The sequence below is a fragment of the Trichophyton verrucosum genome, assembly GCF_000151505.1.
Source record: "Trichophyton verrucosum HKI 0517 chromosome Unknown contig00118_1.f1.exp, whole genome shotgun sequence".
Classification (NCBI taxonomy): domain Eukaryota; kingdom Fungi; phylum Ascomycota; class Eurotiomycetes; order Onygenales; family Arthrodermataceae; genus Trichophyton; species Trichophyton verrucosum.
The window spans coordinates 1-27,309 of record NW_003315558.1 but is presented as its reverse complement, the minus strand read 5'-3'; the positions used below and the strand labels follow the sequence as shown (position 1 = coordinate 27,309).

The 27,309-nt window shown below is 47.6% G+C and overlaps 10 protein-coding genes across 10 annotated transcripts; 5 read left to right on the top strand and 5 right to left on the bottom strand.

The window, feature by feature from the left end:
* Positions 1–405: 405 nt before the first annotated feature.
* On the bottom strand, positions 406–1,230 carry TRV_01485 (uncharacterized protein; the record flags this gene model as incomplete). The annotated part of the gene is made up of 3 exons (XM_003024302.1): positions 406–795; positions 852–1,091; positions 1,141–1,230. 3 exons carry the CDS (start codon positions 1,228–1,230, stop codon positions 406–408), a joined length of 720 nt encoding a protein of 239 aa, XP_003024348.1.
* A 316-nt stretch (positions 1,231–1,546) lies between these two features.
* Positions 1,547–3,796, top strand: TRV_01484 (uncharacterized protein; the record flags this gene model as incomplete). The annotated part of the gene is made up of 1 exon (XM_003024301.1): positions 1,547–3,796. The coding sequence occupies one exon, from the start codon at positions 1,547–1,549 to the stop codon at positions 3,794–3,796; it is 2,250 nt and encodes a 749-aa protein (XP_003024347.1).
* Positions 3,797–4,492: 696 nt separating this feature from the next.
* On the top strand, positions 4,493–7,172 carry TRV_01483 (uncharacterized protein; the record flags this gene model as incomplete). The annotated part of the gene is made up of 4 exons (XM_003024300.1): positions 4,493–4,621; positions 4,756–5,746; positions 5,807–6,060; positions 6,126–7,172. The coding sequence occupies 4 exons, from the start codon at positions 4,493–4,495 to the stop codon at positions 7,170–7,172; spliced, it is 2,421 nt and encodes an 806-aa protein (XP_003024346.1).
* Positions 7,173–7,794: 622 nt separating this feature from the next.
* Positions 7,795–10,160, bottom strand: TRV_01482 (uncharacterized protein; the record flags this gene model as incomplete). The annotated part of the gene is made up of 2 exons (XM_003024299.1): positions 7,795–8,689; positions 8,839–10,160. The coding sequence occupies 2 exons, from the start codon at positions 10,158–10,160 to the stop codon at positions 7,795–7,797; spliced, it is 2,217 nt and encodes a 738-aa protein (XP_003024345.1).
* A 2,845-nt stretch (positions 10,161–13,005) lies between these two features.
* On the bottom strand, positions 13,006–14,915 carry TRV_01481 (uncharacterized protein; the record flags this gene model as incomplete). The annotated part of the gene is made up of 2 exons (XM_003024298.1): positions 13,006–14,068; positions 14,140–14,915. The coding sequence occupies 2 exons, from the start codon at positions 14,913–14,915 to the stop codon at positions 13,006–13,008; spliced, it is 1,839 nt and encodes a 612-aa protein (XP_003024344.1).
* Positions 14,916–16,803: 1,888 nt separating this feature from the next.
* On the bottom strand, positions 16,804–19,398 carry TRV_01480 (uncharacterized protein; the record flags this gene model as incomplete). The annotated part of the gene is made up of 6 exons (XM_003024297.1): positions 16,804–18,279; positions 18,336–18,435; positions 18,491–18,704; positions 18,747–18,986; positions 19,051–19,252; positions 19,312–19,398. The coding sequence occupies 6 exons, from the start codon at positions 19,396–19,398 to the stop codon at positions 16,804–16,806; spliced, it is 2,319 nt and encodes a 772-aa protein (XP_003024343.1).
* Positions 19,399–19,936: 538 nt separating this feature from the next.
* Positions 19,937–22,858, top strand: TRV_01479 (uncharacterized protein; the record flags this gene model as incomplete). Its single annotated transcript, XM_003024296.1, has 5 exons — positions 19,937–21,124; positions 21,211–21,305; positions 21,350–21,496; positions 21,558–21,733; positions 21,921–22,858. 5 exons carry the CDS (start codon positions 19,937–19,939, stop codon positions 22,856–22,858), a joined length of 2,544 nt encoding a protein of 847 aa, XP_003024342.1.
* Positions 22,859–23,184: 326 nt separating this feature from the next.
* Positions 23,185–24,690, top strand: TRV_01478 (WD40 domain protein; the record flags this gene model as incomplete). The annotated part of the gene is made up of 1 exon (XM_003024295.1): positions 23,185–24,690. One exon carries the CDS (start codon positions 23,185–23,187, stop codon positions 24,688–24,690), a length of 1,506 nt encoding a protein of 501 aa, XP_003024341.1.
* A 578-nt stretch (positions 24,691–25,268) lies between these two features.
* On the top strand, positions 25,269–25,578 carry TRV_01477 (uncharacterized protein; the record flags this gene model as incomplete). The annotated part of the gene is made up of 2 exons (XM_003024294.1): positions 25,269–25,491; positions 25,529–25,578. The coding sequence occupies 2 exons, from the start codon at positions 25,269–25,271 to the stop codon at positions 25,576–25,578; spliced, it is 273 nt and encodes a 90-aa protein (XP_003024340.1).
* A 466-nt stretch (positions 25,579–26,044) lies between these two features.
* TRV_01476 (uncharacterized protein) lies at positions 26,045–26,972 on the bottom strand (the record flags this gene model as incomplete). The annotated part of the gene is made up of 2 exons (XM_003024293.1): positions 26,045–26,596; positions 26,661–26,972. Coding segments are annotated over 2 exons (864 nt in total), but the record flags the coding sequence as incomplete, so codon positions are not given.
* Between the last annotated feature and the right edge of the window lie 337 nt (positions 26,973–27,309).

Here is a 27,309-nt window from a genome sequence, read left to right as displayed (position 1 = left end):
TGGGGCGTATTTAGTGGCGGTCATTGTATTTATAACTAGGAGAACTTACGATAGGAAATATTATCCATCACTACTCAGTCATACCAGATTCAGATCACCTTGCATCGTAACCCAAATAAAAAAGTTCCAACATCCTCGAATGTCCAACATGCTTGTTTATAATAGTGATCAGGATAACATCCCTCCCGGGGTATTATGACACTGTGGAGATAACGGGTATGGTAGTGAGGGCGGCAGATGAGAGCTGAGTGTTTATATCTGGAGGATACTCTGATTCCGGCTCTACCAGATGGAGCAATGGCAAAGCCTGGGCCTGGATAAGCATAATTTGCCTGTAAATGGCAGAGAAGTGTCCTATCCAATAATAGCGGGGTTCCGATATAGAGGGTATAAGGCTAGCTTGTATCAGTTTAGAGTCGCCTTGAATCCTTGATATGCCTGCTCCATTTCGAATGCTAACTCTCTAGCTTGCTCTTCGCTGAGCTCTTCCGTAGCTCTCATTTGATTTAGCGTGATAAGCCATTGGATTATCTTTCCTCTATTTTCGAAGTCTTGTTCGGTCACTTTATTCACGGACTGAATAACTTCTGACAAGAGCGGATGGAGCGCATCTTTAGAGAGCATATTGAGCTTCAGTGCATCAAGGAAAGTTATGAAGTTTTCTGTGGCAGTAAGTATAAGGCTTCCGGATGCCGATGGTCCTGTAGCTGTATTCTGGGAGATTGCATGAGAGGGTTGTTCGACTGTTGCAGGAAGGCCGATGCGTAGTCTCTCGGTGGCGCGTGGACATTCCATCTGGATGGTACTGTTAGGTTAGTGTCATATGGCCTATAGTTATAAGTATAACATACCTCCCAAGCACGTTTGAATGTGTCTAAATCAACGAATTCGGTGGCCACGGTATCATCGCTGAGGATGGATCTATATTGCTTTAGTAGCCTAGCGCATGTCTCTGTGTACTCTGATTCCGTAACCGCATCCTTGATATATGCTTTCTCCAACCCGTCCAACGTTATAATAATGCTATATATTTCTGCGAGCGACTCGTACAAATCTCTCTCGGCGGGCGAGGAAAACGGTTTAACCTCCTGCTATATAGTTAGTAGATCAACCCCGACCTCGACGGAACTAACTCCTCACCTCGTCCAAGCTGATGGTGGCTGATAGTGCTGTGTTTGGAGTATAGCTGTAAGGCGTCGGCGCATACGATAGTGGTCTCTGAGAGAACATCTTGCTCCTCTCTGCTGGTGGATCGCTGTACACCCTCTGCTCTGCCGCTGGTTGTAGTTATTTCTGTTGCCTTTGGATGCTTGATGCTTGTTTGTCGTTGTGACGAAGCGCCGCAAGGACCGTGCAGTTAAGCTATTGTCTTGGCATTTTTGATTCAGATGCAAACATGTTTTCCTGCCTGTCGATGAAAGTCAAAAAAAGGTAAAAAAAAGATAAAAATAAAAAAAGAAAAATTCATGAAAACCGCGACTCACACCAAAAGCCGACAGATTGCTGCCAACAGCTGTCGCAAAGGGATTTGCTGGGGTCATTCAAAATGGGAATCAAGAAGTCAACTAAGAAGTTCGAGAAGAACCATCTTAGGGATACAATTGACCGGCGACGAGAGTTTTCAAAGGTCAAACAGCGCCATCAAGTCAAAGATAAAAAGAAGGCCAAAAATGCAGCAAAGCTCGAAGAAGCTGCCAGACAGGAAAATGAGAAGAAAACGACTTCCGATGCCCAGCAGGACGCTGCATTTGCAGATATGGCCGTAGACGACTTTTTCGCCGGCGGTTTTGAAATTGCAGATGAACCGGCTGCTACGAAATCATCCAAGAAACAGAAGAAGGACGTCGCCCCAAAGACCGGTAAACGGAAGCGTGCGGAGGAGAAGGAGGAGGATGTCGAAATAGAAGATGGAAGCGACAATGAGGAGAGTGAAATGGAGTCGGGCGAAGAGTCTGATGGGAGCGACTCGGACAACCTGGAGGCTCACAAGGACCAACTGGAGGCTCTAAAGGAGAAGGACCCCGAATTTTACAAATACCTTAAAGAGAACGATGCTGAACTTTTGGAATTTGGAGATCATGGTGATCTTGCTGAGGTGGACGAGCTAAGTGAAGCCGAAGAAGAAGAGGCTCCCGCCGCAAAGAAGTCCAAAAAGTCCAAGAAGCGCGAAGAAACAGACCTGACTCTAGACAAGACGCTCAGGATGCCAATGGTAAAACAGTGGCAGAAATCAATGTTATTACAACATTCTCTACGAGCAACAAGACAAGCTGTACTAGCTTTCCGTATTGCCGCCTATGTTGATGACGAGGACAACGAAGACCGAAAATACACCATATCTGACCCGGATGTATATCACCAAGTCCTGATAACCGCACTTGAGGAAGTGCCGAAAGTGTTAAATCACCATTTGCCAGTCAAGGAGACAGCTGGTGGGAAAATAAGAGTTGCTCTCGATTCAAAGAAGTTCAAAACTCTGACGCCACTAATCAAATCTCATGTGTCTTCCATTCACCAGCTTCTCACCACCCTCTCCGATGCCGCAGCTCTGAAGCTTACAATATCTGCCATTGAGCCAATGCTTCCATACATCTTACAATTCCGAAAGTTGCTAAAAGTCCTAATAAAGACAGTTGTTGGACACTGGTCGGAAGCCTCAAACTCAGAGGTTACACGTATCACTGCGTTTTTGATACTGAGGAAGCTCCTGGTTATTGGGGACGCTGGAATTCGAGAAGGAGTTTTGAAAGCCAGTTACGAGGGTGTTGTTAAGGGCAGTCGCAACACTTCAGTTCACACCCTTCCTGGTATAAACCTGATGAAGAACTCTGCTGCAGAGCTCTGGGGTATTGATCAGAATATTGCTTATACAACAGGCTTCACCTTCATTCGACAGCTCGCTATCCATTTGAGGGGTAGTATTACCAATCCAACCAAGGATTCGTACAAGGCTGTCTACAACTGGCAGTATGTACACTCATTGGATTTTTGGTCCAGAGTTCTGGCAGCCCATTGCGATCCTTTGGTAGAAGCAAAGGCGGGAAAACAATGTGCACTCCGCCCCTTGATATACCCTGTCGTTCAAATTATCCTTGGAGCTATGCGTCTCATACCTACGGCCCAGTATTTTCCTCTTCGTTTCCAACTCACACGATCTCTTCTCCGCTTGTCCCTTTCTACCGGAACCTACATCCCTCTGTCATCCGCTCTATTAGAAGTTTTGAACTCTGCAGAGATGAAAAAGCCTCCAAAGGCGAGCACATTACGACCACTAGACTTTTCAACCACTATTCGTACACCAAAATCCTATCTGAGAACCCGGGTATATCAAGATGGTGTAGCTGAAGAGGTTTCAGAACTCCTTTCAGAATACTTCACCCTATGGACCAAGAACATTGCTTTCCCTGAGCTTGCACTTCCAGTTGTAGTGATGCTCAAACGCTGGCTCAAAGAAGTTTCGTCTCGTTCTTCAGGGAACAAGAATCCCAAAGTATCCCAGATATTCTTGCTCTTGGTACAGAAGATTGAGGCAAACTGCCGCTGGATTGAAGAGCGAAGGGCAAAGATTACATTTGCGCCTAGGAACCGGGCGGAGGTGGAAGGATTTTTGAAAGAAACTGAGTGGGATACGACTCCTTTGGGCGCTTTCGTCAAGACTCAACGAATTCAAAGAGCCGAACGAGCAAAGCTATTGGAAAGCAGCCGAGCGCAAGAGCGGGAGAATAAAAAGAAAAACATCACCGATGACAACGAAGACGATAGTATGGCCGAGGATGATTCTAGCGATGGCGAGTAATTTCCTGCCCTCCGTGTATAAAAAAGTCCCCTTTAGCACTATCTTTAGACTGTTTATTTGAATACACCGTCCTGTCGTCCAGATTAATTACAACCTGTCTACAGTATACTGCTGAACACCGACATCTGTTACCTCATGATCACCAATTTTTCCTTTGCCGACGCTATTATACATCAAATAATAGTCACAAAATGGCCTTCAAAACCGTTCGGCCGGCACCAAGCTCCTTTCTATACAAGATTGTAACTACAGGAGGAGGGCTTTGAAAACGGAACTGTGTTCATTTTACACAGTTCTATATCACATTAGCAAATGGCTTTCTGCGAAGCAGGTTATACCATGTTTTCCCACCGTGGCATAACAATCATAACAATGACCGTTTGATACCCCTGATTGAATATAAGCATATACCAACCACTTATTTCTTCGTTATTAATCGAATAGCCAAAGGTTCTAACGGAGAAACTGTTTGTTATCTAAGATACCAGGCCCTTGAATTGAATGTTTGTCTTTGCGCAATAGACAATGGCAAACATCAAGTACTACAGCGTACTACTATAAAACTATCCTGAGTTCCACAACCCGCCAGCCATACCGCTAGTTGACATGTCTAATAATATTGTGTTAGTCAAAAGATTGCCTCCACATTCATCAAAATGAACACAAGAGATTGGCGAAGGCGGCTCAGTGCAGATGATGGAGGCTCTCACAATAATCATTCATTCCCTAGGGGTGGGCACAGAGGCCGCAGTGGATCTCGTGGGAGAGGAGAGTATCGAGGAAGAGGGCGATCATTTCCCCCTCGAGGCGGACACGGTTCTGAAGGTACATCCTTCTCCCCTAGCGGGAGCCGGGCACCGGAGATATACGAGTACGGCCCTTTAACTTGCCTTTTATATTCCAGCTTCTAACTCGTCCTAATTAGTGGAGGCCCGCATATTCTGTCAGAAAAATTGAAGAGCCTAGAAGACAGCGTGGTTGCAAAAAGAGATTCTACGCTCGAGACAAAGCTCATGAATCTATCCCTGCGTGATTCTCCTTCAAAACCTATTGTTAGACCAGGATATAACAATGCGAATGAGAGGAAAGTCAAGCTATGGGCCAACTACTTTGAAATCCAGGGGCTTGAAAAAGTCACTTTATACCAATATTATGCCCTGCTCGACCCTGGAGTAGAGCTCGGCCGTCATCGAACACGCCGGCTCCTCTCGTTACTTGTTAACCACAGGTCATTAACTTCCCACCCCGTTGCCACAAACTACAAGGATAAAATTATCTCCACAAAAGAGCTAAACGTGAAGCAGGTAATGGTCCAGTACTATGAGAAAGAGGAACAGCTATCTCTCAACTCCCCTTCGTACCAGGTAACTATCCAACTGCAGCGGGTATTTCGAATGGGGGAAGTTTTAGACGATCTCAAGTCTTCCATTGAAACATATAACCCTGACGAAAGGAATGAAGCCATCCAAGCTCTCAATGTGGTCCTCGCCCATTTCCCAAACGAATCGGCAAACACTCAATTCCTGGGTCAAAGCAAACATTTCCCGCTTCACGATCAACGGAATAAACACGAAATAGGGGCTGGGCTCGATGCTATTCGTGGATTTTTTCATTCAGTGCGGCCATCAACAGGCCGTCTTCTTCTGAACCTGAATGTTTCTACTGGTGCTTTTTACCACGCTGGTACTCTCCATACGCTGGTATGCATGTTCGACCAAGGCAGAAGGCTCAGCGGTTCTGTGAGATTACAGGAACTTAATAAATTCCTTCACAAACTCAGGGTGGTGCTATCATGCCCGAACAATGCGATCAGCCAGGCCACTGGAATAAAAACAATACAGTCTATTGTGAAACGGAATAATCTGCCAGGCACCATTGACAATATTCAAATTAAGTGGCCTAGTGGAGGGAGGGAAAGGGAAGTCAGTGTCAGGGAACTTTATCGTCAAGGTCAGTTTACGTAGTTTATACCTTTGCCTGTAGTAACTAAGTGCTAATTCCTTGAAACAGTCTACAGCATTGACCTTATCGAAAACGATCAGATTGTGGTAGATGTTGGTGGCAAAGGAAAACCAATATACCTGCCAGCTGAGCTTTGCCATGTTGTTCCTGGCCAGCCGGCACGACAACGCCTCTCAGCCAGACAGACAAGTGATATGATAAAAGTGGCCTGCTGCCGCCCTGGTGCTAATGCAAACTCTATAGTCCGAAGGGGTTTACCACTTATGGGGGTGATGGGAGATACTGGCAATATCAAAAGTCCGGTAAGCCGCATCTATCTTGTAATGATGTTGTTAATAGTGATCAGTTGCTGATACACAGCTTGTAGAAGGATTTTGGGATTGAAGTTGCACGGAACATGCTCGCTGTCACCGGATCAGTACTATCACCTCCACAGCTTTTGTATAAATACCCAGTCACGGTGAACAGACCAGGCAGTTGGAATCTCTCCAAGAATATTGCATTTAACAAGCCTGGTGCTTTTGGCCCCAATAATCGTGTTGGATGTCTCATTATTATACCCTATAGAGGTCAGGGTGCCCCTGAAACTACACAGTTCATGACAGAACTTGGCAAACATATGAAAAATTATGGGATCAATTGGCCTACGGACCGTATTTCTAGAGATACTATTAGGCTTTCTCCAGACGAGAAAGACATTGAAAATTCCCTTGACGAGTATTTTTTACGTGTCAAGAAATTGAAGCAAGAATTCACCCTTATAGTTCTCCCTCGCTACGATGCAGAGATATACTCCAAGGTGAAATACTCTGCTGATGTGAAGCATGGCTGCCATACACTCTGCGTGGTGCCAAAACCTCCAAAGAATGGCCGTCCAGGAGAACCACTACAGGTCAACATACAGCCCTCATACCTCGCAAATTTGGCTCTTAAAATCAATCTGAAGCTTGGGGGCGTGAATCACCAACTTGAACCACTGAAAAAGTACCAGTCATGCCCAATTATGTATCTGGGGATCGATGTCACCCATCCCACTGGAACTGATTCCATACCGAATGCCCCAAGCATAGCAGGCGTCGTTGCAAACTGCGACCCAATGCTAGGACAGTGGCCGGCGAGTATTCGAACTCAAGCTCACTGTGTTGAAATGGTTGAAAATTTGGGTGAGATGGTCATAGAGAGGTTGAAGAGCTGGAAAGACCAGAGCCACCTTCCTGAGAAAATAATCATCTACAGAGACGGTGTCTCGGAGTCCCAGTATAAGCAGGTTCTTGATCTTGAATTACCACAGATTAACGATGCAGTATATCGCTATTATCGAAACGGCAAATATCCGAAGGTCACCCTTATTATTGTAGGGAAAAGACACCATACAAGGCAAGCATATACATACACCTTCGTTCTAAAATGGTGATGATATTTGTAATAAGGGGCTGACCGAACTATCTTAGATTCTACCCAGTCCTGAACGAACCACTAGACGACAAAACTGAGAATGTCCTTCCAGGCACAGTGGTTGATCGTGGCTGCACTACGGCTCGGGAATTCGACTTCTTCATGGTTGCTCATGCCGGGATCCAGGGCACATGTCGACCGGCGCACTACGTTGTTTTGAGGGACGGAAATAATTTTACTGCTAATGAATTGCAGAGTATGGTATGCTTTCTCTCATTCACCCCATAGCTCAATCCTCGTGCTTGGCTAATACCTATTCCCATAGACACATAACTTGTCATATGTATTCGGAAGAGCTACAAGATCTGTCTCGATTGCTACTCCAGCATATTATGCAGATATTCTTTGTGAAAGAGGCCGGTGCTATCTGTATGATACGTTCCACCGAAAGGACCACCATGCCGTTACCCCGTATAATGTATCGCAGTCTGAATGGCTCTGGGGTGTGCATACAGATTTGGCCGATAGCATGTTCTACATCTAGTTTTGGATATTGAGGTTCTCTCCTGTTCTGCATTTCGAGGTGTACTGTGTTCACAGTTTCATATCTATACTTGTTGGTAATTCTTTTATAGACGGATCTATTTCTCCTTTTCATTACTATTTTCCTTGGAATCTCTGACTCGAATTCCTTCTTCCCAATCACCACTCTTCCCTCCTCGTTTTCGAACAACTCTGGCTTCACCAATGACCATCCCCTTGTCCACAGCTTTACACATATCGTACACTGTAAGGGCAGCACCCAATACAGACGTCACTGCCTCCATTTCCACCCCTGTTCGTCCAAGGCAGCTAACGCTCGATGTAACGAGAATACTGCCATGAACTCCATTGTCCACCCTGTTCTTCTCATTTGGCATACTTCCTTCTGGATGAGGCGGACATACGGTAACATCTACTTCAATACCAGTTATTCCCAGACCGGGGTGAGCCAGTGGAATGATATCCGCTGCCTTCTTAGCGGCCATAATGCCTGCTATGCGTGCAACAGACAGCACATCTCCCTTTTTCATAAGGCCGTCGCCAGTAGTTAGAAGTGATATAGGGGTCGGATTGGAGAATGTAACTCGGCACACAGCAGTCGCCAAACGATTCGTTTCTGGCTTATGACCTATTGACGTCATATGGACGGTTTCGTTTGGAGTAAGATGGGGAAGCTTTGCATGGGATGCGGTTGGAAGGTCACGAATGGTGTTATCTTTGGTCGGTTTTGATTGGGATGAAGCTGAAGGCGGCAGTTCTACGCCTGTCGAGGATTTCCGAGTAGAATATAAACGGGGGGATTGCCCCATTGATCTGTCGATACCAAGGAGATGGGTTGGAATAGACTGCCACGACCGAAGGGATGAGACTAATGTTCGGGCTCTTCTTTTAACCGCAGGGTGATGATTGTAATGGTGAATATTCCTAGGAGTAGTCTCATCTATAGCAAAGCTGATCTTAGTAATTGTAGTTGAAATTTGAGGAACCCAATGCCTATAAGTGTATATTTAGACGTATATACAACCAATCATATAAAACTAATGATGGTCTCATAATTTTTCATGGTATCATAAAGGGGAGTACATAGATAGGTGGTTATATATCATCGTAAAATGAGAAAAAGAAAAGAGGAATAATCCTACCCACCAATCAGTATCATGGGACGGTTCTTCATATTCTCCAAGATACCAATCCCGGCATGTTTTGCCTTCTTGCGCTTGACAGCGGCGCCAATTATATGCAAAAGTTCTCTCTCCCTCTCATTCACTGGATAGCCTTGGTCCTCAGCTCGAGCAGCCTGTCTAGCCGACTCGAGGAGGTTCAAAGACTGCAGAGCATCCTCATCTATTGGCTTGTTGTTATTTTCCTGCCGGATCATATCTCTTAGAGACACTTCTGTGTTGCCAAAGAGGCACACCTTCAAGTTCCCGTCGCTGGTGATCCGGAGACGGTTACATGTCCCGCAGAAATTATGCGTCATGCTAGTAATGAAGCCAACCTTCCCTTTGAAGCCTGGTACCCGATATGTCTTGCTGGTATCATTCTTGTGATCCGGTACTTTCTCAAAACCCGGATACTTTGCTTTAATAACATCAAGCATCTCCTGGTAGGAGAACATCTTCCCTTTACTCCATTTGTTCCCGTCGAATGGCATATATTCAATGAACCGGACCTCGAGCGCCTTGTCACGGCCTAGCTCGACAAAGGGGAGTATCTCCCGGTCATTCATACCCCGCATGACCACACAGTTTATCTTTAGCTTAATACCAGCGCCGTGGCGTTTGTTTAGCTCTAATATCTTTTCGATACTCTTCATCACAGCTTCAAACCCTTTGCGTCTTGTCATGATCTGAAACTGGAAAGGATCTAGGGTATCGAGGCTCAGGTTGACTCCAGTCAGCCCTGCTTCAGCCATACTGTCAAGTTTCCGGTGGAGTGATATTCCGTTCGTAGTCAGACATAATTCTTTAAGCCCATCACGACGTAACTTGCCAATCTCCTGCATCATCGGTAGTATGTCCTTGCGCACCGTAGGCTCTCCACCGGTCAACCGTATCTTGGTCACTCCCTGTGATACAAACAAGGTTGAAAGGTACACGATTTCTGGTGTAGTAAGCAGATGTTCCGGCGGTGAAAGCGGGACGCCTTCTTCTGGCATGCAATAGAGGCACCGCAGATTGCAGCGCTCGGTGATGCTGATCCGAAGATAATCATGTTGCCGGCTAAAGGTATCCGTCAAGAAGGAGGAGAACGGCCTTGCATCCTTGAGCGAGTCAAGTCGAGACGATGGTGATTGGAGTTCGGGAGAGGGTCGAGGTGGTACATCGAGCGAAGGCGGCCGAAAAGATGGCTCTTTGGGCACTGCCTGGCCACAACCGCTCGAATACCTGCGCAAACACTGGCTCTTCAGTGATATACCGGGGTACCGAGCTCGCCCTGCAATGCGGCTGCAATGGGCAGCCATGGTGAAGGAAACCCTGCGATGGGTTGGAGCGAGGGGGAATCGAGCTACGCAGATGTTATGGCATTTTACAGACACCCACATCAAACAGCTCTCAGCTCTGAGCTCTGCGCTCTTAGCTCTGCATCATCTTAAGGACAGGGCCCCTTCGTGTCTCAGCTTCACTTAATCTTCCTGTGTCATCATGTTTGTCGTTTCGTCGTCCGTCTCCGCAAATATACGAATCCCTTCCAGGATCGACTCTGGAGGGCCGAATAGCCGCGGTCACGTGAAGGGCGGAGTTCGGCTTTAAGGTTAGCCGAAGATTAACGACAAGCCGAGCCGCCGGAGGTAAAAACATCGACATGATAAGGTGCATGGAGGAGATACTACTATTGACCTACTGGACGTTTAAATGAACGATTCTCTTTGCCGCCAACTAGTGGGCTCGTCTCCTTGGCTCAGCCGTTTGACATCTTTCTATTAATTCAGCTAAGGACATATTCACAGGGTACTGGTAACCAACTATCAAACTGCTGGGCCAAAGAGGGGAAACCCCTGGTCGGCTGCAGAGAGAGTCATTATATCATTGATGCTAACTAATGACATGGGACACTGACAGCGCTGTGAAATAAGCGATACCGAGGCGCCGGTATCAATACAGAAGGTAAAAGGAGTCGCAGTTGCAGATTTGACGGTTAAGAATGAATATATCGCTTGTGAGTCACCGGGGTCACATCGCGGGTTTTATCTCGTGGTGCCCTGACGCCAGAGCCGCGATTTAGTTTCCCTCCGACAGTGTGTCGGGGGAAGAGGGTTCATTACCGTCGTCCTCCTCTACTGTGGGCTGAGCGGCCTGCTCCGCCTCAATGATGGCGTCCAGGGCAGTCTGACGGTCGAGGTCAACTAAGTTGACGGCCGTCGGCTTGCGGGAGGGGCAGAAACGATGCCAATGTATTTCCCCGCAAGTATAACATGGCCTAGGTGGCGGCTTTGAATAGTCTGGCGGCGCTCCCTCCTTTCCAATATGTCTCCAGATTTCCCTTGCAGGTAAACCCGTCTGGCAGGCATGCAACCGTATCTTATACTTGAAAGGAGTACCGTCCGGGTAAGATATGCTATATGACATTCCCCTGTCAGACAACGGCCCTAGGATAGTGAAAGGCCCTCTCCAGGGAGGAGTGAGCTTCCGCGCCTTCCTGGTCCTGATAAAAACCAATACCCCTTGTTCATAGGTGGGTATACCCACCTTAGTCCTGGTGAGCCCGCGAGAAATGGGTTCTTGACAGGCGGACCATCTTCCAGGGTATCACCTTCGATGTCACAACTTTTCGCTGGGCTGAGTCTGGTGCGAGCGTTCTCTGGAACGAAACACATAGTCATTCCCGCGAGAAAAGGCTGTGTCCCTGTAGTTTCCTTAGAAATTAAATAGAGAATTTAGAAGTAATCTTATAGATCTGTCGATACACGGAGGATCGGGTAGCATCCCCTGGCCTATAAGCTGCGAGTTGGCTCTTCTATAAAGCTAGAGCTACTCCCCATCCAGCCTTCTCAAAGCCAAAAATGGCCATCCTGAGATGCATAAGTTTTTTCACATCATCAGTTTCCTTAGTATATGAGAAACTTACTAGTTTTAACCATATCACCAAAACATTCCAGTCAGATGGTTCAGAATCTCAACTCACCGGCTCACACCGACCTCCCATGCGACGACATTCGCCACAAGTTCCCCTAGTTCCTCCTAAAGTGCACGGCCGCAACAGGCAAATGGCACTGACAGCGCCCGACCTAGCATCCACGATGGCGCAAACGACAAGTACATGTTCTTGCCATTCATTCACTATGGGAGTATTCAACCGTCTAAGTGTCTGCTTGCGGTTATGTTCTTGCGGCTCGGGTGGAAAGGTCGGTATATGACATTGTTATGCCTTGTTCAAATCAAGATACAGAGGCATGCGTTTCGGCTTGATGCATATGGAAGAGCCTTGGAGTTATCCTCCACATTGCCTCTCTCAAAAAGTTATTATATTCAGCAATGGTAACAGGTGGAGAGTCTTGTGTCAATGATATAGCGATTCTCTCCACAACCAATTTGGGGCTTCCCCTTTTTGGCTCCGCGGTTTGATATCTTGCTGAGGCAGCCATAGGAAACTAACTCGCGCGAGGGACCAGATGAAGGACAGCGAGAAGAGAAAGTTTCTGGTTCAGCTACTGACTGAATGGGAGGCGAAAAAAGTGTCTTTGGTCAGGGCTATAAGCTGCAACAGCGTCTCGAGAGACTTGGCCACTAGCTTTGATTGCATTGACAAAATTTCCACCAGCAGCCGCATGGGCTGGAGAACCCTTCTTCGCCACCTGTAATGACTTTTCGGAGTAACAGTGAGACATGCATCGGCAATCTTGTAGGTTAAGGGGGCTTTGCTTCCCCTATAGCGCTTATATGTAGGTCAGCACCTCAACCACCTTCTTCACAATACCAGGGGTAGTTACATACCTTCAGGGTAAGCTTGTACCCCGCCACGATGCTGGAGCCTGCAAAGCACTGAGGAAATGTTGATCAAACAGATCAGAGTGCCGGATGTCGTGAAAATGGTGGCATATTTATAGCTAAGCATCGGGTCAGGCACGCTATTTCTCCAGGGTGATTAACTATGAGTATTCACACTTGGTCAGGGCGAAGAAGTAGGTATCAAGTAGTCACTCTGGGCATTCACTGCCGTCATCAGGCCCTATAGAGGCTGATGGTAAAGAATCAGATTAAGCTATTATGTACAAGCAACAGGGTATCATTTCATTTGTTGCTCTTTCGCTTCTTTTGTTTTATACATGTTACATCGAGTGAGGGAGAGGTTCGTTAAAATAAAGTAGATCAACAGAAAAACTTATACACTCTCTTCCATGTTGGCCAGGACAATCTTTCAGCCCGTTCTTCTGCTATCAGATGAGCCAGGTTAAGATCACGGCGCCCGGTGACTAGGTCCATATCCTTTGCTCGAACAAAGGATGTGCGATGCCATAGCTTATACGTGATGTAAAAAGCGATCACAACTGGGGCAGCCAGGTAGGTTGAGAACCAGTTCTTGACACGCCCTGCGGCTGATAGCTCAGCGTAGCCGATAGGTGCGAAGCCTGTCCAGAATTGGGCAATGAGAACAATGCAGTTGATTGCGAAACCGATGCAGGAACCAATCACGCCTCCCTGGGCCTGGAAGGGAAGGTCGTCGACACTCTGGCCTTGTGCCTTAAGGCCTTGACGGAACCGGATGTGCGCTAGACAGATAGATCCCCAGGTGAATACCGAGGAAAGACCCGAGATAGCCAACATCCAGGTAAAGGCGTCTTGTTGCTTGTCTGAAGCAGCCAGGAATCCAAACAGTCCACAGGTTGAGGCAGCGGCAATAGCGATTAGCGGCCGGCCTTTGCGGTCGATATATGACAGGAATCGAGGAGCCTGGCGTTGCTCTGCCAGTGCAGCCAGTGTTCGAGAAGAGCCGTAGATGGCAGCATTTCCAACAGATAAAACGGAGATCATGATGACGACGTTCATAACAGAGTCAAGGCCGATGATGCCGGCATCCTGTATAGCAATCACAAAGGGAGAAGCCTTGATGTCGGCACTCCCTGATCCGTTCAGTAGTCTCTGATCAGTGTATGGCACCAGCAGGCCAACAACGGTCATGGAGACCATGTAAAACAAGACGATACGCCAGAAAACCTGCTTGACAGCGGTTGGGATGGACTTTCGAGGGTTGCTGGTCTCTGCTGCAGCCAGACCGACAAGCTCTCCTCCGCCAAAGGTGAAGGCGGCTGTAACAAAGACACTGCAGAGGCCTTTGAATCCGTTGTTGAACGCACCGGGATCCCTCCAGAATTTACCTCCAATGTACTCTCCGTTTGGACCACCGCCGCAGTTGATAGTGATTCCAAGGATACTAAAAAGGATTCGTTAGTATGATGCCCCTTAATTCTTTAGTCGCGGGATCAACGAGATTGGGATGCATACATGAACCCTATGATCGCAACGACCTTTATTATAGAGAAGATAAACTCTGCCTCGCCGTACCCTCTGACCCCAAACATGTTGATGCATACAATGAGGGTGTAGAATATGGCGACCCAGGCCGCAGGAGAGACATTAGACTTCCAATATCCAACTGTAATCGCGGCAGAGACGATCTCAAGCGGTAGAAGGGTCAGCCACATGATAGCGTAGTTCCATCCCATAGCGAAACCCCAGGCTGGATCGATGAAACGAGTAGAGTAGTGTGAGAAGGATCCGGCGACGGGGAAACAGACGGCGAGTTCACCAAGGGCGTGTATAGTAGCGTAGAGCATTATGCCAACGAGACAGAAAGATATCACAACTGATGCGGGCCCTCCAGTGGCCAGCGCCTTGCCAGAGCCGACGAACAGTCCGGTTCCTACAGCAAGCCATATTAGATAACGACAAACATCGCAAAAGCGAGGAAAACAAGGACGCAGCTCACCGATAGATCCTCCTATAGCGATCATTTGAAGATGTCTAGACTTCAGCGCTCGCCGCAGAGGCGAAGCTGCCGTCGCGGCTGCAGCCTGCTCTGCATCGAAATGGCTGTCCGCGTTCGCCGGCCGCGAAAAGTATGCATTGGGATCTCGTCTGAAGCTGTCGATAAAGCGAGTTCGAAAACTTGCGACTGAGTTCTTTCGCGGCTCATCCTCGAGAGATATGCTATTTGCATGCTCTGAGATGCCAAATTTGCCATCGTCAGCCCCGTTCAACTCGTACTGGTCTCCCGCCATGGTCCTGCTGTGTTCTCCCTTCCAGGGGCTCGGCTACCGTAAGAGAAGTTATCAGACCTTAACGGCCATGGACACACACCAGAGTCCCTTGGATCGAAGGTAGTTAGATGGTAGCTCTTCTATTCTCCGAGATCCAGGTTGGGCCGCAGGGGAGGGATGCCAGCCCTTTTATCAATTTTTTTACGACGACTCCGTACGTATATGACACACAACTGAAGGACCTCTGGGAGCGCGGGGGCGTCTAAACCGGGGTCCGATAGCAAGCTTGATATTGCCGACCAATGGCCAGCGTTCCAATCCCTTCCCTGGACCGGGGTCTGGAGGCCCCAATGTCTCCCCAGTTGTGCCGACATGGGGTCCTCCAGTGCCCTTTTTCGCTGATATTTCCCGTCGCCCGTCGCAGCTAATTGGCCAGCAGGATGTAACTCCCTGACGAAAGTGTCGAAGCAAGTTCTCGCTCGTCAATTAATAACCATCCGAGTGCTAGTGATCCTATTCTCATCTCTGTCTGCCCCTTGGAGTTGGTGACGATGTCTCGGGGCCGGGGAAGTCGAAGGCTCCTCAAGGGCGCCGGAAATCTAACCCTCAAATCTCGTCTAGTGGAGCTTTGCGCTGGCACCGGTGGCGTCTCAGCATTCTCACGCCAGGACCCCTAGTATCTTCTTGTGGATAGGAATTTTTGCTGGTTGTCACAAGCTGGTGAAGAGCGTGGTGGTTGGCGGTGCTGTGGCAGCTCGATATAATTATAGAAACTATGCTGCTGAGGCGGCCAGCATCAAGGACCCCCCTTTTGGCCCGAATTCAAATATCTGTAGTTATCCCATCTGTCTATCCTGTCTGCATTTCAAACTGTCGACTTTCCGGCCTTCAAGCCTTTCTGTGTCGTACAGACCGTCTGCAAGGGCGCTCAGAGCCATGGTTCAACCCGTCGTTACGAGCCGCACGAAGGTTTATCCTCCGGATAACCGCCATATCAAGCCAATCGCCGGTTTTTCGTCCTGAAGTCTCTCGTCTTTGCTTTTGCCGGAGTCACTTTCACGCTGATTGATAATCACCATTTTCCTCTTCTGTCACTGGGCGGCTTGTCTTCGGCGTTGTGCTGCGATGATCCATTATTACGACGCTGAGCTCTCCACTGATCGGTCCCATGTCTCTTGCTAGCGGGATATTCTTCGTCCTATGGGTTTTTTCCAAGGGTCACAAGCCAAACTAGCATTTTCCAGAAGCAGCGGATGTCCTGCCGAAGCATTATTGAGGGTGCTGGGATCTGAGTCGTGATCGTGATGTTGGATGAGGTTGGACGTTCTTGTGTTGAAAGCGACTTCGACATAAAAGTTGGTATCTACGAACTACAACATACACTGCGCTGCAATGCACCGGAGAGACAAACTACATTGATATTCTGATACTCTAATAATATGTCACCGGCCGAGACTAGGACCCAGTAACGATTCTTCTCTCCATACATCTTTCGGCTTCTCCATAATTCTCCATCGCGAACTCCATATATCAAAACAGGTCGGTGGAGGCCTCGGGGACAGCAGAACATTGCAGAGACTTGCAGAGACAGCCGTCTTTGTAATTCTCTAACAAAAATACGGGCGCCCTGTCAACTCAAAAATATGGGCTTGGTCTTCATAACCATCTTCCAGGCGTCTCTTTCGGCGAGAGAAGACCGTGAGATCAGGCCAAAATAGCCTAGTTTCCGCCCTTTCAGCGGATATTATCACCAGACACAGATCCAGATGCAATTCGAGACGAGATCAAATTCCCGGGGAAACCCATTCCCCATATTCATCATCTCCAGATCCAACCTAAGTATTATTCGCGGCCCGGTTTGTTGTCCGCACTGTGTGCTCCGCATGTGCGAATATCCGTTGGAGCTAGGCTAAGCAATCATCTTCCGGACTCGTTTCTGCAGGTTGGCCTCGAACTGGTCAACTCCATCCTCTTGCAGCTGCAGCTTGCCAGCCTTGAGCACAACGACGTCTCGGCGTTGGGATTCATCCACAGCTGTTGCTCCGCGGCCCTTGGCTTCATGCTCTGCCATTCCACCGCTGCCGTCATCATCACCCTCTAGGTTCTCCTTGCCTTCGATCACCTTCCGAACAAGGTATCGATCGTGGGAGACTAGCAGCAGAGCTCCGTTATATGACGAGAGAGCTGCAGCCAGGGCCAGGACGGTGTGGAAATCAAGATGCGTAGTGATCTCGTCGAGCACCAAGATATGTGGCATCGGCCAAAGGATTCGGGCAAGGGCAAGCCGAACCAGCTGTCCACCCGACAGCTGGCAGACGGGGACGTCTGACGCCGTCCGTCCAGGTAATCCCAGCGAACTGAGCATGCCTCTGACTTCTCCTTCATCAAGCACGCCTTCTGTCTCCCTGCAAAGTAGGCTCAGTCCCGTCTCCGTTGGCGACGATCTGCCGAGCTCCTGAAGCTCCTCGACCGAGTGTTGGGAGTAGTATCCCAGCTTCAGTCGAGGGTGTCGAGATAGCTTCCCCTGTGTTGGCTCGTTGGTTCCCACTAGAATTTTCAATAACGTCGACTTGCCACATCCGTTGAGACCCAAGATACCTACGCGGTCGCCCATGTGCATGACCAGATCAATGGACTTGAGCACAACAGGGCCGCTGTGTTTATACTGAAATGTCACACCTTCAAGTGAGAGCAGCGGTCCCGGGAACCTCAGGTCGGGCGCCTCTGGAAGGTCGATTGATACCCCCTTCTCGTCCGCCGGGACCTCAATCTCAGCTCGCATAGAGTCATGCCATCCAACACGGTCACGGCTCAGCTTGAATCTGCCTCCTGTTGCGCTTACCTGTACCCCCATTCGATCGTCCAACTTCTTCTGTCTGGATTTGGCCATTCGCAGCTTATTATCGTCTCCTGTCTTCTTGCCTATCTTCATGTTGTTCTTGATCGTATTCTCAATATGCGTTGTCTGTCGTTCCTGAGCCTCCTTCATACGCCCCCAGTAAAGCTTTTGAGACTCTCGATCTTGCTCATATGCAGACACATTGCCCTTAAAGTAGGTAAGTGTCTTGTCCCTGAGGATTATAAGCTCCTCACATATATTATTGAGGAACGCCCGGTCATGAGAAACCACTACCACGGTCTTATCGGAATTCTCCTGCATTCGACTGAGGTAAGTCTCCAACCATATCACGCCCAGCATATCAAGGAAGTTAGTCGGTTCATCCAAAATCATAATATCTGCACTTTGGATCAATGCTCCAGCCAGCATACATCGCATCCGCCAGCCTCCTGATAGAGAGAGGAACGGTCGGTCAAAATCAGTGTCTTTAAAGCCTAGGCCTAGAAGAACTTTCCGGGCTTCTTGGTCCAAGTCTACAACATTCATCTAAATATATATCCACTTAGCACATAGTATATTTATGTCAGTTCTAAGGCACTTACACTTTCAAGCTGTGCCTCCACGTCAGCAAGTAACTCAACCGCTGCCTGGGTCTCTTGTTCAATTTTAGAGGCATCCAAGGTGGTAAGGTCATCATTGAGGCTATTCGCTATCAGTGGTCATGCTCTTTTTTTGAGTACGGAACTCACCCGCTTACCGCTCTACTGACTCTTCAAGCCTATTTTCCGCTGTTTTCAAGTCCTTTCTTGCTTGTAGCCCCCTAGCGCCGCTCCTCAGACTTGCATTCTTCTGAGCTAGAAACAGCTGGTGCTGACAAGCTTCATGGCGTAGTTGTCTAATGGCCTTTACCGGTGCCAGGGGGTCCTCATGGTCTTCCAGCGCCTGTGATAGAACTTTCACCGATACTTCAGCTTCACTCACTCAGGATCGAAGGTTGACAGAAAATTACATACTCTTTACTTTCCTTGTGATCTCATTCCGTGCTGTATCACTTTGCACAACTTGCTGTAAGAGAGTCTTTGGCACCTTCTTTGACGATTCATCATTGGCCTGTAATGCTGCTGTACCCTTACCAGCCAAAGATAGCGGATCAGAATCGGCGCCAACTTCAACATCAGTTTGCTGGAGAATTGCAATCTTGACACGCTCAGGCAGCCCGGGTATCAGCCTATCGGCCATGGCTCGGAGTAGGGCTATTCACATATGTCAATACCCATTAGTTATATCCGCCCACAAGAATACAAGGGCTAGTCTCACTTGACTTCCCCGTCCCATTTCGACCAACAAGGCCATAATGGACTCCGGCCTTTAAACGAAGATTCGCACCAGTGAGAATCTCCATCCCTAGGCCAGCTTTCTCCTTCTTTCGGGCCTTCCCCTTTCCTGCCCCTGAAGACTCTGCATCCTGACTCTGAGATAGGCGAGAGGCAATAAGTATGTCTAGCCCCTGAATATCAATCTAGATTGAAGTTAGTAACTATCAAAATTATAATTTTGCATATATATGGATAGTTATACCTCGCCTGAGCCCTTGCCTTCAGCTAGATGGAACCGAGTTTGTTTGCAGGACGCAACGATGACAGGCTCTTGTTTTCCAGAGGTCATAATTAGTGTCTTGGGTTGATCAACTAACTATGTGTGAGCATCTGGATATAATTCCATCCCGTCAGGAGTAAACGGCTCCTTTTATATAGTTCAGCTTCGCGATGTTGATATTGCACATTATTTGGAAGCGACATGAGCGGACACCCGATTGGGCTTTGCTGTGGTCGATCGAGCCGCATTTTCAGCCAATAAGAATTTATAATTATAAATAGGCATAAGGTTTACTAGTGTCAAATGTTCCGCTTAGTCAGCTCCCGCCAGAAAAGATGACTAATCCTGACATTAACTTTAATAAATGTTAACTTAATTCCACGTGACCGTGTTCCTGCCCGAAACGCGTTTGATCGCGGCTTTTGTCGTAGTTAAATTAACTAACTAGTTGTTATTTGGCTGCTTCAGGTCATCTCATCATCGCAAGAGGGGGAACGAAAGGACATTGAACACCAGATAGCTCTTCGTTGACTATCGAGATCCCTGGAGCCCGGAAAAACCTTTATACTAATTCAGTTACGGACGGCGTGGTACGAACCAAGCGGCCATGAGTGACGACGGGTGGCCCAGAGGTCAAGATTGTGATGACGATTCCAGCGGTGAAGACACACCAGAGGTCACGAGTATCAAGAAAAGGATTCATCAAGCACTACGCTCAATTGATTCAAAGGGCGACTTTGCTTGTTTCCGTGGTCTAAATGGGATCCTTGACCCAAACCTCCATATCAATGGCCTAGACCGGGTGGTGAAGCTGCCTCTGTCCCCCGACGATGCCAAAGCCATTATCGATGTCTGTCACAGAAGTCCGTTCGGAAAGGGTGAAGAGACGCTAGTTGACACCTCTGTGCGGAAATGCTGGGAGCTCAACACCACCGAGTTCGACATCAAGGCTCCCGGATGGGCCAACTACATGAAAAAGATTGTCGCTGATGTCGGCAAGGGGCTGGGTGTTGCCGATAAGGTGGGCTCGATCAGAGCAGACCCTTACAAGCTTCTTATCTACGAAAAGGACGCATTCTTCCTATCCCATCAGGACTCTCCAAAAGCAGATGGGATGTTTGCTACTTTGGTCGTCTGCTTGCCTACAAAACACGAAGGAGGTGAAATTGTCCTCAACCATCGGGGCAAGAGCATGCAGTTCAAAACATCCACCACATCAATGGCCGGATTCTCATATGCTGCATGGTATTCGGATGTCTTCCACGAGATCAAACCCATCACCAGTGGACATCGTCTGGTCCTAACCTACAATTTGATTCTCGAAGGTACGGACAATGTACCGTCTGCTCCTAGCTCAGAGTCTAGTGCATTGAGAAATGTATTAAAATTCTGGGAGCCCAGAGCCGAAGATGAAGGCCCGTATTTGCTATTGTACAAGCTTTCGCACATGTACACAGACTCTAGCCTGAGTTTCCAGTCGATGAAAGGCACAGACCGCCCCCGTATGGCTGAACTTCAGACAGCCTGTGAGGAACTAGGCTTCAACCTTTACTTAGGAAATGTAGAGCGAGAAGTTAGAGGCTCATGTGATGATTACACAAATTCTCAGGGCTATTATGAGATTCAGGATACTATTGATGATAGCACCATCATGAAACAGGTAATCGACTCGCAAGGAAATTCCGTATGCGGCGAGATTCCTGTTAAGAATTGGGAGTATATCCAAATGAATGTCCTACGTGGAATCCCTACGGATGAGGATTACTCGGGGTATACAGGAAACGAAGGCACATCTGTGTGCCACTTCTATCGAAACACGGTGGGTTGGGGCAAACATTTAATATTTCTTATATTACTTGATATACTGATACTACGAAAAAGGCTGTTGTTATCGTTCCCAAACGACTTGATGTTTATTTTCGCTTCCGAGGCATAAATGGAAGCAATCACATGCAATTTCGAGACCTGGCTGGCGCGTAAGCAGTACCTTCAGGTATAAATTCTCCGATACTGTCCTTAGTATCATAGCCCAGGGTCTCTACACGATCGGGAATAATGAATTATTCGAAAAAACGATAAAGCTACATGCAGCTTTTGTTTCTCCAGAGGTCTACCCATGCATTGCAGAGAACTTGGTCGGCCAGGAATACGAGATTGTGAAGAAAGCGTAAGTTTGCATGAAAGAGTCGACCTCCCGATTACTAAATTTTTGATGCTGAGAACCTCAGGCTTAATTATATCTTCCTACAAGCTCGGGATCACCCAGCGAAACAAGTCGTGGTGGCAACTGATCTTGTCTCAGCGTGCATTGACATTCCAGACGAGAGAAGGCCAGCCGAATGGGTTGATTTGCTATGTTGGCGGGAGCAAAAACTTGCCGGGCTTCTACCAAGACTACAAAATGGTACTCGGGATGAAGTAGACTCTATAGTCCGTATACTCACGTTATACCCGACGATTGAGAAACTTCAAGAGTGAGCTTACTGCATACCTTTAAATCTTATATCGCAAACGTTCCTCTAACTTGCATTTAAGTACAATCGCTTTACTACGACAGGTGGGCACTTGTGGTATTACGACATCATGTCTAGCTAAACTAGGAACCTCATATATAAACGGACATCTCCGTATGGAAGAGTTCCGTGCGTTCTACCGAAGAACTTTCGAAGATCTAGTCAAAGACCTCAACCTGGACCAAGGTCTCGAAGCAAAGCCCTTGAATAGTTTTGGGCCGCTCCGGACAAGCATACAATATAAATCCTCGGCCCTCAAGGGTGAAGATTTGATCAGTATTTACGAACAGTGTCTTGATTTCGATATACCCCTGTCCATTCTTCATGCTGGCATTATTCGTTCCATAAAACAGTCTCAGTCGCTTAAAATGGCTTTCCCCCATATAATTGTCCCTTTCCTTCGGGGTATAGTGTCAGGGTTGCCAGGTCGAACTAGCCATAAACAGGGATCCGCGGAGTCGACTTTCGTTCTAAGGGCGATCTTGGAATACGTTTTAAGATACGTCCGTCCGAGAAGTAACGCAGCGGCGAGCTGGAGACGTCCACCGGCGTCAAGCTGCAGATGCAATGACTGCACTGAGCTGAATGCATTCTTGGAAAGTCATACGCAAGAAGTACTTGAGCTGCGGATAAACTCGAGCCGTCGGTTTCATATACACCAGGCTCTTAACAAAGATCGGACAATTCGTCACGAAACTCGCCGCTCGGGTAATCCAAATACCTTGGTGATTACCAAGCTCGAAAACCCAGCCACCATGTGGAAGAGTAGGGCTGTTGATGCTGTGAAGAATATAAACAGTATTGTTTCTCCTACGGAGCTCGAAGAATTCCTCGGGTCCGCCCCATACAAGTCATTAATGGCTCTTGATATTGTTATCAAAGATCGCCCGATAGATGACTATATTGGGCACTCCCGCTCTGAAGTCAGTGGGAGAAAACGCTCGGCGACTTCAGATTTAAATCCTGAGGGAGCTTCTAGTATGGTACATGACACTGAAGTGATTGATTTAACCTGATATTGCACGCTATCAACACGGGCTAGTTGTGCAGCATGGGTCATAGAATTTATCTCCGGAGCCACGCTACTAGGTTTTTTTTTTTTTTTTTTTTTGATCAATTCATGCAAGAGCCGTGAATGTTTTCGAGTTTGGCCTTTTCGGGGAGACGGGTGTTGGTAGTCAGTTGATTAGTTAGTTATTATTATTACTGATATTTTGAGTTTCCCCCCTAAAGCAAAATCGGGTTTCGATATAAACAGTAACAAGTCCACTACCAGGTGTAACTCCAGCTCCCTGAAATATCCTATTTAACCGCCCAATTAACTATTACTTTCAAGCATAACATGCCTTTTACTCTGTCTGACGATGGTCGATTCGCCGCTATAGCGGGAGAGAAGGAGTTAAAAATCCATTCACTCAAAGGAGATGGGGATATCCGGCCAATCTCCCTGCAAGACTTGACAGGGCCTGTTAAGCACCTACAATGGGCTACTGGAGAGTCCAGAGAGCAATCCTTGCCTGGGCAAAGGGATGAAAATACTACCATACAGCGCGTGTTGTGCGCCGGCGGGAATAAAATTTTTGTTTATGACGCCAACGAGGAGACATGGTCAGCCAAAATAGACGCCGGGGAGATTACAGGGCTGGCCCATGTGAGCTTCTCTCAATCGGGCCACGAGATCATTGTTATACCTGAATTTAACACCCATTTGACGATATTTTCTCTCACAACAGGCCATCAGCGGGTTATCAAATGCCCAAAGTTTGCGGGGCATTCAACCTACGCATTTCGCCCAAGCTCCGGACACCTCGCGGTGTTGACTAAAGGGAATACAGGAGATATTCTATCATTACATGAAGTTGGATCCCATGAAGTTATTACAGCTGTCAATCTTCCTACTACGGATGCAAGGGGCCTGAAATGGAGCCCTGATGGCAATTGGATTGCTGTGTGGGACACCGCAAGCCAAGGCACCATGGTAGTGATTTACACAGCCGATGGTCAGCGATCTAGGAGTTATGAAGGATCTAGCACCGGTGACGATGACCACGACTTTGGTGTCAGAACTGTTGAATGGAGCCCAGATTCTCAGCTTTTGGCCATTGGCAAACATGATGGCACTGTTGAGCTGATAAGTGGGACAGCGGTATGTCTTTCCACTCTATGGTGCAATAAAATAAATAATAATGCTTACTTTGGTGAAAATCAACAGTTCGTGCTTATAGCTGTATTAGGAGACCCAACTACAGAGCCTATTGGACGTGATGTGTATGTTGAACAGGAGTCGACAATACCAGACATCACGGATTACATGTTGGCTCCAGAATCACCCGTGTTTCCATATACCTACAGCCTATCAGCAGAAGACCGCATCGTCTCCAACATATCATTTAATCCCACAAGCAGTGCAGCTGTGACTATTGACGAAAGCATGCCCAACATAGCTTGGATGTGGTCTGTTGAGGGCAGCAAGCCAACTCTGTCAGGAGCTCTTGTCCACAGCGCCAACATCAAGCAATTATGTTGGAACAGTGAGATCCCGGATCTCCTAATGACTATGAGCGGGGATGATACCACAATAGCAGTCCACCAGTGGCTCTGTGGCCGAAGTCCTCGCGGTGCGATAATCCGCAGTCTGCGCGGGCGAGCTGAAGTTGGCTGGATCAAGACAGACAAGGAGATGGGCGGCCTCTTCTGGGTTGGAGGGCAGCGAGGATACGGGATGGGATATCTCACTGGCACCGGTTCGTCCACTCAGCTGCACAAAGTGGCCGCCGTCGATGATGTCGCAGAGCTTCTGCCTCCCCTGAGCGACGTTGACTTTCCTCTCACAAAGACCGAAAAATAAGAAAAAAAATAAAATAAAAATAGAGTAAAAATAAATAATTACATAATACATTTTTAAAGCGGCCATGTTTTGCATGACTAATGTTAAAACAGCACCATATGGGCTTGTTATTATAGTTGACTAGGGCTTAGGGCTTTCTGCTTAGTCATACCCCACTTGGTAAATTTTTGGCGACGTCGAAAAGAAAGCCTGAAGTTGATTCTTTCGTGTCGCTGATTCTTCCCGTCGACAACGATCCGCAAGTTCATCCAAAATGGTCAGTATAGCTGGTGTTGTTCACCGTGAGGCGAGCCTGCACATAGGCGCATAGCTTTTATTGTGACTCCGGTACTTTTCCCCGACCTTCTGGCAGCGTTACTAACGGTTCGACGTACAGGCACCATCAGCATCCGCCGGAGGCAAGAAGCAAAAGAAGAAGTGGTCGAAGGGAAAGGGTAAGAGATATTCCTAGCACGGATATGAGGCGCGCTCGCTTGTACTGGGTTGTTTGGCGATGTTCAATTGAAGATGCGGCGGAAGAACGTCACGATATACCAACTGTACAAGTTGTGAAATGCAGGAAAAAGAACGAATAGCTAATGCTCTGGACAGTCAAGGATAAGGCCGTTCACGCCGTCGTTCTCGACAAGACCACCTCCGAGAAGCTCTATAAGGATGTTCAGTCCTACCGATTGATCACTGTCGCAACCCTCGTCGACAGACTAAAGATCAACGGCTCCCTTGCCCGAAAGGCCCTTGCCGACCTCGAGGAGAAGGGTCAGATCAAGAAGGTTGTTGGACACTCTAAGATGAACATCTACAGTATGTCAACACTCCTACCCAACCTACAACACGCTAGATGCCGTGGATGCGGATACATTAAAAGCTGTTCGTGGTGGAATAAACTAACGTCTTTCTCTTCAATCTAGCCCGTGCCGTTGCCGCCGAGTAAAGAAAACGCATAAGGATTTCCTTTCTGTCCTCCTTTTGTATTCCCCTGGCGTTACACCTTACGTTTACTTGACACGGTTCATCATCATCATGTAGCGACAACGAGAAATATTATGATGTTTTCTCGTTTTTTCCTCTTCCATTAGTGCCTGCTCCCTTTCTATTCCATTGGGTGGAACGAAATGGGGAAAAAGGGAACCCTTTGCACGGTACGAATGAGGCTTAATGTTATTTAATGTTCAGCCATCCGAAAATGAAAACGGAATTAGAAAAAGGAAGACCGCTTCAGATATCACGCCAATCAAGCAAAAGTTGACAGCTTCAGAATTACTATCGTATCGGATATAGGTCAATATGTTTCGGTTTAATGCCTGCCACTCTATGTCTTGACATTGATGTGGTATATATAGAAGATGGGAGCCATTCAATGCTTTCCCCCCTTCTTCACGCCCGGCGGATACGTAGGCTGGCTTTTAGCTGCCGTCCCTTTCTTCATCTCTGACCTCTTGGGCCTCGCTCCCTGGGCACTGGCACAGAGTTCTCTCTTTTCCCCTTTCTCATCTTCCCCATCGCGTATCAACTTGCCGACTTCAAAGTACTTATGGCTGTCAGCAAAGAAGTTCTGCCAGTGTAAAACCTGTCTTCTGACATTTGCTCGTGCATCTCTTAACTCCTTCTCTCGTCGAATTTTCTTTTGGGCATTGGTCAATTCCTCGTCTGGGACATCTTCGATAGGCATATACATCTCCTCTAACCCGCGCAGGTCGGAGGTCAGGTCTTCTTTGAAACAACCGGATACAAATGCACGCGTTGCGTCTCGACCAGAAAAGAACCCATAGCCGCCTCCCGGGCCGTACATGCGTCGATTTGCAGAGACATCGTAGATGGTGTAGTTTACAGAGACATACACAGGGAGATTGGGGTCTGTGCCGTTGTATAGAGACAATTCCGAGCGAGAGAGGATGAGAGGACCTTTCTAGACAAGGGAGGGCGCATCAGTATATTTCTTCAAAGCACTTTCGCAGGTATGCAATACTCACAAAGTATCGGAGCAACACTTGCGGCCTTGTAAACCACGGCCGTTGGTAACCCCATATTATTGAATCCGAGGTAATGTAGTAGGATAAACCCGATGATATGATAAAAACCAAGAATATAAAGCGTAATATATCGATAATCCCTATGCTGGGGCTGCTATCCTGCTCTGCCTTTGGCTCAGTTGGTTCAATCTGTTCGACTCCCTCATCTTCTTCATCACTTGTGTTCAATTCTTCCACAACTGCCGTCCTCCTACCGGGGTACACGCTGTCATCGAACTGACTCGAACCGCCTGCCTGAGGGTAATTGCTGCCCTTAAAATAATTTTAGCTCATGCTTAAGTGCATATGATTTAGGGATTGGGATAGTGACCTTACCCTGGCTCTGTACCGTACATTGGCCATTGCCACACTCAAAAGCCTACTATGCAGTAGTTATACCCTGAGGCTGGCTTAAAGGGGCTATGGGGTTAGAACAAGGAATTGGTATTATGCTGGGCTTTTGGAGTTGTTGATGAAGTGGAAGTTTAGGATTATCAACCTGGAGCTGATCCTGGTCACATGTGCAATGACGCAGATGGTGACAAGTTAACCAGTCAGTTATTTAGATCAGACCAGCCGTAAAGATATACAAGTTGTATACAAGTTGACG